An 11,361-nucleotide genomic window follows, 5' to 3' on the forward strand; every position below is an offset into this window, starting at 1 on the left:
CTTGGCATTTAAAACAAATAGGCTTTCCGTTTATTTTTTCCATACCCATTTCTAGTGTCATGTATTGTTTTCCACTAAATAGAATCCATAATCCCTAAAGCGAATTGCTACATCAAAGTTCCTTCCAATGTAATATTCACCTACTGTTTAAAATCACACGAACACCGTGAAGCAACAAAACCACACACACATTTCTAAAAATATTTTAATGAAAAAGTTATCTTTCTGTAAACATTTCATTATACTACAAATGAACATTTGAATCCATTACAGACCACCTCTTAAGTCTTAAAAATCAGGATAAAACATTGAAATTTAAAAGTAATCTTGAATATTATATAGGCTAACAATCCTTACATCACCCCTGCATTACCTTGCTTATTCAACTACTTGTGACATCAGTTGGAACTCCAAGATACTTAACTAGAAATGTTTCAAGTTGTGACTCATACTGGCACTCTTAAAAACAAGCCCATTCCAGTTGCTCAGTTCCTTAACAAATGATCTTTATTACCCAGTTTTCTCCTTTAAGATTCGAGTGTGTATTGGGTTTTTTGAAAATAATGTAGCATGGGAAACAGTAACATGTGAGACGGCTTGACAAAATCAGTTGAAAAGTTTGCCTCAACCATTCTCCCCGCGAAATTCCCTTTTTTTTTTTTACTGGTGCTATGAACTGAAGAGCACATTTTCCAGGAATGACAGTGGAACTACATTTAAATAGAATCACTTTATTTCATAAGAAATGAGATGGACTGTAAAGAACAATGCCTTTTAAAAAAATGTTTCCTATCTTTATTTCACACTAAAACCACTTTGTAAAGATAATGTATTAAAAGGCTATTACCTTTAACACTTCATTCTATCATGTGTAGAAATTCAGTCCTGATTTAGATTCAGAAAGAGCCAACCAGTCATTATCTGAGAATAAACTCCAGCAAACTAAACCTGTCTTTATGTATGAACTTTGCAATTTAGGAACCATCGTAAGCCCATCTCAAGTGTTTGCCCAATGTGGGGCTTGAACTCCTAAACCCAAGCAAGAGTTGCATGTTCTACCACCAACTGAACCAGCCAGGCACCCCTCCAAGCTCAATTTTTAATAAGCCCTTTTGGGGCATCAATAGCCCTTATGAATAATCAGCAACTGATTTGAATAGTAACTGAGTAATATTTTAATTATTCTTTGGGAAATCTTTTAAAAAGGGAGTATTAGCATATTATGCTCCCACTAGTTCTGGCTAACTTGTTTTACAAAGAACCAAAAAGGTATCCTATTACTTCAAAGAATTCCCTGAACTTATATCCAAGATTATTTATGAGGCCACTTGAAGGAAGACCATTTTTCTATGTGTCACCAGACAATTCTGAACGCTCATTCTAAGGTGTTTTTTTTTTTAATAGAATGAGGATTGGCAGCTTAATGTTTCTGTGACAAGTGTCATGCTTATTACTCCTTATCAAAAATGGACTCTACCCTAAAGACACCAACAATGATTTGTATACATGGGACCACATCTAACTAGATACTCATGGTTGTTGCAGGGCCTAAAACTTTAAAATGTGTTGGATGTGGTTCTCAAAGTGTTCAGCTGAATAACTTTGCCCATGTACCTACCTAACGGTTTCAAAATGTGTAATATGAATTTGTAGGGAAACAAATGGTGTCACCAGCTTTTACTGTGAGCTACAAACCTTACCCAGCCAGAAACCTTCGTATTTAAGATGGTAGGAAAGACATTCCTCATTTAGGCAAGTAGGGTTCTCATTCAACCTGCAAATCAAAAAGATTACTCTTACCTTGCTTTACAAAAAATTACTCTTTAATTAGTGAAAAAATTCAAATTCAAGCCTTACCTAATGCTTATTGCCCTTCCTTGCAGGTCTAAATGCTAGACCTAGTGACTGTGGCAACTATCTCTCATTGATGTTCCAAAAGGCGAAGAGCTCCTTCCTGCTAGACTTTCTTCGATATTTCAGATGTAATAAGCAGATTTAACTAGCTTTTGTAAAGTTGCTCACTATCACCATAGTATCTTATGCCTTCACTTCTCTGTAGTTGAAGCTCTTGCTGCTGCCTTGTCATTCTTTATTTATGCTGACTTGTCCATACTCAAAAGGCTGCTGAAGTCCTGTCTTAGTGAGTCTCCTTTGATCCAGACTGTGCTTAAAATGCACATCTTAGGTCCTTTAAAGCTGGTTAAATCGCTCTCCTCATGGCTTACTTTTTCCACACTGTTCACAAGAACTAAGCTAATACAACTTATAAACAGGTCACATACACAGATTTCACCTGCTTATAGGTTGCAAACATCAACTTACTGAAAATATTTCACTATTAAACTAGTTCCAGAACACAGAAAGTTTGTTAACAGTACAATTAACCTCATATGCCATTAAAGGATACTGTCAAGGTTGTGTCAAACAATTTCACAAACAGAAACAGGAAATGTTAATCTCCCCCATTCCTTCAACCTTTATTATATGAATAAAAGAACTTGAGACAATTTAGCTCAATTTTAATAAAATGTTTCCCAAGCAGTACTTTGACCAGGTACCCAGGTTTAAGTTATGAACATTGACAGTGTCCATTTATATAACCACATTTGAGTTGTTAAAGACTTAACCATTTTCTAATATTAGCCTATTTTCTACGCTGCTTATTCACATATGTCCATTAACAAATGGAATGTTGTCTGTTACATTTATTGGTTTGTGAGTGTATTCTGGAAAACTGCAGTATCTGTGAAGACCGATTTCCATGCTGGCATTGCATGCATCCAAATATTAATAATGCACAGAGGCACAGAATTAGAGCAACAAGAGAGCATATTCAAACACTAGCACGCCCCATTCCCCTTTTTATTGCTTGTTTTGCTTAGTACTTCTGAAAACAAAAAAAAATTTCGAATTCAACGTTCAACTGCCAAAGAAAGAATAACAGCGGAGCACATAACTTAGGGCTCGAATGAAATTGTAAGCACTAGCTGGCGCAAAACAGTAGACATTGCTTTTTATATATACGACCTTATCTGAAACTCTTCCCAACCAAGGTCTTCCAAACCAAACTGTTAACTCATACCAACATGATTTAGGTTCAAGCATACACATGGAATAACAGTGTGTTCTTTTGAATTTTAAGTGAGCAAGAACTCAGGCTATTCAAATTTGAATTCAGGTCTCTGGGAAGTGAGAAGCTTGTACTAAGCAACTGTGCTACACTTCTACTGCAGTAAATGATTTAGGATTTTATCTGGACTGTCCTTGGTTTTATCCAATAAAATATAAAGGGTACAAACAGGAAAGCATGCCAGCCAGTTAAGGGTTCAACAATGCATGATTTTTATTCTCTTGCTTCTGAAAGCTTGTATCAAAAAAATATATATATTAAACCAAGGAAAGTAACTGAAGACATATGGGCCTCTTGTGCTTTAAAAAGGAAAAAAGAGGGTAGCCACTAATTTGCTCAGACACAGCAGGCTTAGTGGTCCTGTATTTTGAAGTTTTTAAGAATGGTTTTTAAAGGAAAGGGAAAACATCCACTACCCCTTTCCAGAATTTAAATTTAAACAGAGGGCAGTAGACATTCATTACACCCAAATAAAACTATGGCAGTTCACATGTGACCAAGGTGAATGTAGAATGGAGATGTTCTAAACACGGCTAGGACTCTCAGCAAAACTAACACACTAAAATCATATGATTACATTTTGAAAGAAAATGCACAAAAACCAAATAGGAATTTTGAGATTTTTTTTTCATTTGAAGGTAAATCTTAATGCTATTAAATTCACAAATATGCTAATTTAAATACCCAATTCTATTTATCTAAAACACACATTGCAAACATACAAATATCTATTCTCTCCACATGTCAGAGCCCATTCATTTCATGGTTTGGAAATGCAGAGAATAGATTCCCCTTAAACTGCAAGTCAGCAGGTGTTTCTTTACAGTTAACTTTAGCAAAATTCATACAAAATAGTAATTAACAATGATCTTCTTTACTTGTTAACTCACAAGGAAACACCTTCAAAACTGCATTTTGTTAAAGTTTCTGTACTAAAATGTAGAAAAACTGAACTACACAAATATTGAAAAGTTAAAAATTCCTTAATTTTTTATTCCTGGTACCACTACCACAATTTACAGGGCAATATACCTGATGTAATGAAAAGAAAAAGAAAAAGACAAAGCTACAACAGATAAAAGACCTCAGGAATGTACATCTAATTGACACTACATTGCATTAATCAATAGCTGCACTTTTTGCAAACTGTGGCTATGACAGTCCTGAACAAGAAGGGTTTCCTGTTTAAGCTGCAGTAACTTTTCTGACTATGGATCATCGTTCCTCCTGTGGCAGATTTTTACAGTTCCTCTAATGCATTTGGGACGACTGTCTCAAAGTAACCTGCAGCTTTCCTGACAACTCCTCGCTCTCTCTCCTGCTAAGAACTGTAGCCTGTTGAATAATACAGGATAAAAAAATTATTACACTCAGTGAACAGTTCCACATATTCTTTATCATCATGATAAAATTTTAAAGATACCTACCCTTTTCTTCTGAAATTTTTTTTAGAACCTTCTGCTACCATATCCACCACTTCCACCACCAGATCCATAACCACCTAGAAATATAGATTTTAAAAATGTTTAGAAGTTTTTATTTTTAAATTAAGAAGTCAGAGAAAAATTTTAACGAAAGGAAAAAAAGATTACTTACCACCATAGGGACTGCCCGAGCTTCTTCCACCAAAACTGCCCCCTTTCATGGGTCCATAATTTGATTGCTGTTGTCCACTATAATTTCCAAAATCATTATAGTTCCCACCACCACCATAGTTACCTGAAATTACAGAAGTTTTATTTGTGGTTAACCTAAACAATTATTTTCATTTTTAATGTATGCACCTATTATCTTTCCATAAATCATAACAGCACACTCTAGGACACTTACAATGCAACCCTTCAAAAACAGTTTATAGAACTACGGACTCCAGGGATCCCTGGGTGGCGCAGCGGTTTGGCGCCTGCCTTTGGCCCAGGGCGCGATCCTGGAGATCCGGGATCGAATCCCACGTCGAGCTCCCGGTGCATGGAGCCTGCTTCTCCCTCTGCCTGTGTCTCTGCCTCTCTCTCTCTCTCATTCTGTGTGACTATCATAAATAAATAAAAAAATTTAAAAAAAAAAAAAAAAAAAGAACTACGGACTCCACAACAGAGGCCCACACTAGCAGACCTCAGGCATTAAGAAAGGGAAAACAGAGTGAACAGAAGAGCATGTATCTAGATAGGTGCCATCTTTTGTCGACAGCAGATGCCAATATCCTAGTTCACGTTCTTGCCTTCAACACCATCAAAACTATGCTTTGAGTCACTCTCATTTGGACGTAACACAACTTTTAAATCAATGACCAAGAAGGTATTCTAAATTGGCTATTAGAAAAAATCTTTCTGGCTGGCTCAGCAGGGAGACCATGCAACTCTTGATCTTGGGGTCATGAGTTGATGCTCACATTGGACATAGAATTAAAAAAAAAAAAAAACCCACCTTGTTGTTCAAACATTAATACACCCCAACAAAACTCAGTGCAACCATAACAAAGCTCTTTATCTGCAAGTACCATGGAATAATGCATACTTGCTGTCTAAAATATACTAGACATTAAAATTCCAAGTATTTCTGTGTCCCCTAAACTCCAGACAACACCCTATATTCATTTCAAGATGTCTGCATTTAATTTGAAGTTCCCATTTGTCCCATTTAAAAGTGCCTAGAATTAAATAAAATTCTGGCAATAAATACTGAAAAATAAACATCCATTTCAATTATATAAAAAGTAAACACATTTTACCAATTTGATAAATGGCCAGCAAAGCAAGAAAATTCAGTTAAATCACCCATCATTTGAGTACTTTATAATATTACAATGACCAAAAGCTGCATTTTAACACTGTAATAACTATGAACGATTTTGAATATTTAAAACAAGTGAACGCTTACCACCTCCAAAATTTCCTCCTTCATTGTAACCATCGTATCCTCCACCACCACCACCATATCCGCCTCCTTGATTTCCATATCCTGGTCCACCACCACCATAGCCTCCTCTACTACTATAACCAGGACCACCACCATAGTTGCCACCTAAAGAAAAAAAAAAGGGGGGGGGGGAGTCAACAAAAACCTAAATGTGTAAATTCAAGTTTAAATTCTAAGTTATGTGGCTATCAATTAATTTAAAAATCGTTTTAATTTTTGGGAATTAAAGTTCACTAAGAAAAAATAGTAAACGGTCTCCCAAGACAATCTAGTTCAAATGTTGGTACAATAAATGTTATTGGCCATGAAAGACCCAGCTTATGTTTCAAATTTAGGGGGAAAAAGTCTAGTCTTCCCACGTTTTAGTTCAGAAGCATACTTTAATGGTAAACCATGCAAATTTTAACTGAAATTAAAATATAAACAGATACATAACTTTCAATAAAGTACAAAAACAAAGTCAAAATATTAAACATCTATTAAAAACTTACCATCACCTCCAAATCCATTATATCCACCATCACCTCCTCCATAACTACCTCTGCTGCCACCACCTCCACCACCATAGCCTCCTGAGGAAAAACAAGGTATGAATTAAAAATATACAACTTACCAATGAATTTCAAGTAGACATGTTGAAAGATAACTCTTACCTCTACCACCAAAGTTTCCACCACGGCCAAAATTACCACCACCTCCAAAGTTTCCTCCACGACCCATGAAGTTGCCAGATCCACCTCCACGACCTTTAACATGGGCAAGGGAGAGTTTTAAAAACCTTACAAATGCCACTCATACCACTGTATCTGTATATATTGTACTACTCACCTCTTTGCGATCCAGCAGACTGCATCTCTTGTTTAGAAAGGGCCTTTTTCACTTCACAATTATGCCCATTAATAGTGTGGTATTTCTGAACTAAATTTTTTTTTAATCAAACAAACAAACAGAAGTTATTTGATGTTTGGAAAAGTATATATAAATAAATGAAAACCTTTATCAGTACATAACTCATTAAAATATTTAAGTAACTGAGAATGAGGGAGTGTTCTAGAAAGTCATTATGAAAACTGAGCCATATGCTTCATATGCTATTAAACACAATACAAAACGATTAAGCAATTTGCATGCTATTAAACACAATACAAAACGATTAAGCGATTTGCAAATCTAACACAGCACAAAGAGACCTTTTCTGTTTTCTCAGTCAAGTTCCAATCATCGTCTACTTACCAACAATTTTATCAACTGTATCATGATCATCAAAAGTTACAAAAGCAAATCCTCTCTTTTTTCCACTCTGCCGGTCTTCCATAACTTCTATGGTTTCAATTTTGCCATACTTTTCAAAGTAGTCTCTCAAATTATATTCTTCTGTATCTTCTTTAATACCACCAACAAAAATTTTCTTCACTGTTAGATGGGCACCAGGCTTTACAGAATCCTATAAATGAAAAAAAAAAAAAAAAAAAGGTCAAAAACCAAATTCTCCAAGAATCTCTCATATTACACAAAGTAATGTTTAAAAAGTACCTCTCTAGAAACAGCTCTCTTTGGTTCCACTACACGCCCATCAACCTTGTGTGGTCGGGCACACATTGCTGCATCCACCTCTTCAACACAAGAGTAAGTCACAAAACCAAAACCCCTGGAACGTTTTGTTTGGGGGTCTCTCATTACCTACAAAACAAAAATTTTAAAGTAGTGAAATACATCTGGTACAGGTCCTATATTCCTCTAATAACCTTTTTTTGTTCCTTTAGTAACTCACCACACAATCTGTAAGTGTGCCCCATTTTTCAAAATGTTCTCTTAAACTATCATCCGTAGTTTCAAAGCTCAAACCACCAATAAACAGTTTTCTCAACTGCTCGGGTTCCTTTGGATCATGGCCCTGAGAAAACAAATACATTTTAAATGATTTCTTTTAGCAGGTAAATTGCTGGAATGCACAAGTCTTTAGTCTGCTACAAATAAGCTCAGCATCAAATTCCTGTACCATTAACACTTTTTTCAATTAAAAACTGGAGTTAAGATCACATCAACTAATTAAAGGTACCAAAATACCTCCCCAAAATCTATAGCCAGCCTTTCAAGTGCCAACATCCCTTCAACTACATTTAAGTCCAAGAAAATTCCAGAATCAAAAGTCCCTAAACTTCAGACAACTACAAGTATGAGGACAGATTCCCTTCAAGTTGCTGACAGAATGTTCTTTACGAAACCAAAGTGCTGCAGAAGTGTTCCAACCGTGCCACTTTTCACATCTTCCCTCATCAGGCTACACTTCCAGCATTTAATTTTAAACCACAAAACTGTGAAGTATAGAACTGAAGATTCTAGGCAGAAAATTCTTAAAAAATTCATCAGTTTCAAACAAATCATGAGCTTAAAACAGGTATTCTTCAAAGGCTAACCCAGCATTCCCCCGCCCCCCCAAAAAAAACTACAAAAAGAAACCCACCATTATCTTTTATAGCTTTCTGTAGCCAACTTATGGTTTAGGTTATATGCTAGTAAAAATCACCTATTTGCACTTGTATCACACAGCAAAAACGCCAAGAACACGTTACAGGGTCACAAAAACGGCAAATCGTACTTGTATTAAATACAGGATGTACTTTTTGACAAGAATGGAAAACAGAAACTGAGATTTAAATGAAGATACGGCCTGAATTGTTTGCAACTGAACTAGCTCCTCAAGAAGTTCCAGCAACTGCCACTGAACGCATGCATTAGGAAGAGTTCATCCAAAGTCCTTAAATAAAGGGGCTCACATTTACATTCTAAGGTCTTCATGTGTCTTCCAAAGTGGAGATGTTAAGGCATTTAATAGGAAAAGACTGTCACGCGCTAGAAAAAAACGTCAAATGATTAATGGCCTAACGCATCAATTCATTTCATCAATTCAGTTCACGCCTCTTTTCCAGAATCTTGGGTTAATCACGCTCAACGGAGAAAACATACAAAAAGGTGACCCCCCCAAAAAATTGTAACCCACATCAAGTCACCTCAGACACATGAAAAATTCAACTGTGGTTGCAGTCCTCTGGACACACAAAAATCCAAGAAACCACAACCAGAGCCGCCCCACAATGGCGCGAAGAGACGGATAATTCTAAGGGCTTTAGCTAGAACAGCACATCAGGAAGTGCTTTTAAAGCAGCGAACTTTAATTAAAAAAAAAAAACTGCGTCCTGTCAACTGGGTGCTGTGAAGAAAAACAAAAAAACAAAAAAAGACAAAAAACAGGAGAAATTAAAATTCTGGTCGGCCTGAGGGAGAAGCTGAAAGGACTGGAAACGCGCCGGCCCCACTTCGGCGGAGACACCAGGCCCCGGGATCCGAGGCTATTTGCGGCATCCGGGGCCGGGCCGCCGCCTCCCGCCGCCTTCCAATCCCGCGCGCGCTCTCCCGGCGGCGGAGCGAGGCGGCGGCCATTGCGGCCCAATGCGCCATTTCGTAACGCGGCAGCGGATCAATGTCAATGTGGCCGCCGCCCGCCCGCCCGCTCGCCCGGATGTGACTGCTCGTCCCCTCCCCTCCCCCACCGCCTCCTCCCAACCGCTCCCGCCGGGGCCCGCCATGCCGCCTTCGGCCTCCCTTCCGAGGCCGCGCGGCCGGCGGGCCGGCTCCCTCCCGCCCCAGGCCTCCCCGGCCACGCAGCGCCTCCGAGGGGCCACCTGTGCAGCCGAAGAAGGCGAGGAGGGCGAAGGGCCCCGAGAAGGCGTCCGGGGCCCGCTCCCCTCCCCCCCCACCGCCCGGCTCAACGCAGAGCGCGGGACGGCCGATCCCGTCCACCCGGCCTCCCCGCTCCCACGGAGCTAGGCCCCCCCCCCACGCCGGCCACTACCCAGCAACCCCCCGCTCTCCCCCTAATACCTCCTCCCCCCGGCGGCGGCGGCGACGGCCGGAGTCGGGCTGGGGGCGACCGGGCGGCGGTTTTACCTCCATTTTGAGACCGGACTCGCCTCTTCCAACTCGAGTTCAATATGGGACCGAGAGGAAGAGGCGGGGCCAGCCGTCACGTGACGCCCTTTCCGCGCGCCGCCGTCCTGGCGGGGGCGGGGCGGAGCCGGGGAGGGGGTGTGGCCAACTGGGCGCGAAGAGAGAGCGGGCGAGCGGATTGGCGGGCGGGGAGCGGGGGCGGGGCGGGCCGCGGGAGCGCGCGCGCCTCGCCGAGCGGGGGCGCGGTGCCGCCCTTTCCGCCGTTCGCGCCCGGGCTGCCGCGGGGACGTCGCCTCGGACTCAGCCAATGGTGAGCGCCCACGTCGGGAGGACGCCTCGTGACCGCGCGTCACCGGGGAGCAGGGCCTTTCTCTTTCTTCTCGCGTACCCCTCCCCTCCCCCCCTGGGGGGGCCTCCCGGTGCTCGGTGGCGACGTGGTTGCTTCCCCATCCCCGAAGCAAGCCGCAGTGTCGTCTCCTGGACATTAGGGCTGCGGGGCGGCTCCCGCCCCGGCCTCCCCGCGCGCGTTTCCAGGGGCCGGGCCTGCGAGGCCCGCGCCGAGCATCCCCGCGCCCGCGGGAATCCCGGGCACCTGGGGAAGGCCGCGGGGCCGCCGGGGCAGCTCGGGGCGCGCGCTCCCTCCGGAGCCGAGGCACAGCTGGGCGCTGCAAAGAGTCGAAGCAGCTGTTCTCGGGGATCTGGTAGATTAAAAAGACCGGTTTACAAGATTTCTGAAAAGGAGGGCCACATAAGGCTGCTGCTGCGCGACTGATTTTTGTCTTCATGTTTCCAACGTGGTCTTGAAGTATAACGAGCCAGATCAAGGGGGGGGGGCAGGGAAGATGCAATAAACTTTTCTTGATCTGCCCGAGTAATTTTAAATCTTTCAACCTTAATGAGTTTTAGTTGTCCTGAAAATGGTGAGATTAGGTGATCTCCAACCCCTGTGAGAGCTGTAAATTCATAACCCACGTATCCATAGTGAAAACAAAGGTTCTGATCAACGTGACCCTAATTGACCCGTCTCCCTTCCCTGCTTAGAAATGCTCTGTATTTCGGGCGCCTGGGCGGTTCAGGTCATGACCTCGGGGTCCTGGGATCCAGCCCCGCTTCTGGATCCCCAAAGGGAGCCTGCTTCTCCCTCTGCCTGTGTGTCTGCGTCTCTCTCCCAATAGATAAAATCTTAACAAAAAAAAAAAAAATGCTCTTTGAACGTAGCAGTCCAGTAAGAGCAGCTCCTTTTGAATTGATCAAGTCCTCCTTTTGAATTGGAAAGACTGGAAATGAAATTGTGGGACCCAGGAAATTTAACAAAAATCCCCTACTCCTGGACAAGCAGAGCAGGACTGATTCCATTTTGTGCTGCA

The 11,361-nt window shown here is 41.4% G+C and overlaps 1 protein-coding gene across 5 annotated transcripts; it reads right to left on the reverse strand.

The window, feature by feature from the left end:
• Positions 1-189: 189 nt before the first annotated feature.
• HNRNPA3 (heterogeneous nuclear ribonucleoprotein A3) lies at positions 190-10,073 on the reverse strand. Of its 5 annotated transcripts, none has more exons than XM_055308254.1 (11): positions 9,929-10,073; positions 7,818-7,940; positions 7,580-7,726; positions 7,280-7,490; positions 6,875-6,964; positions 6,700-6,792; positions 6,538-6,618; positions 6,008-6,151; positions 4,727-4,849; positions 4,558-4,631; positions 190-1,774 (listed from the first exon to the last, which is right to left on the reverse strand). In XM_055308254.1, the coding sequence occupies exons 1-10, from the start codon at positions 9,998-10,000 to the stop codon at positions 4,579-4,581; spliced, it is 1,137 nt and encodes a 378-aa protein (XP_055164229.1). In that variant the 5' UTR covers positions 10,001-10,073; the 3' UTR covers positions 190-1,774; positions 4,558-4,578. The 5 variants fall into 5 exon arrangements, with proteins under 5 accessions (XP_055164229.1, XP_055164230.1, XP_055164228.1 ...); XM_055308255.1 differs by lacking the exon at positions 190-1,774 and adding an exon at positions 2,451-4,465 and having other exon boundaries at positions 6,011-6,151; XM_055308253.1 differs by lacking the exon at positions 190-1,774 and adding an exon at positions 2,451-4,465.
• Positions 10,074-11,361: the final 1,288 nt, after the last annotated feature.

The sequence above is a fragment of the Nyctereutes procyonoides genome, unplaced genomic scaffold, assembly GCF_905146905.1.
Source record: "Nyctereutes procyonoides isolate TBG_1078 unplaced genomic scaffold, NYPRO_anot_genome, whole genome shotgun sequence".
Lineage (NCBI taxonomy): Eukaryota > Metazoa > Chordata > Mammalia > Carnivora > Canidae > Nyctereutes > Nyctereutes procyonoides.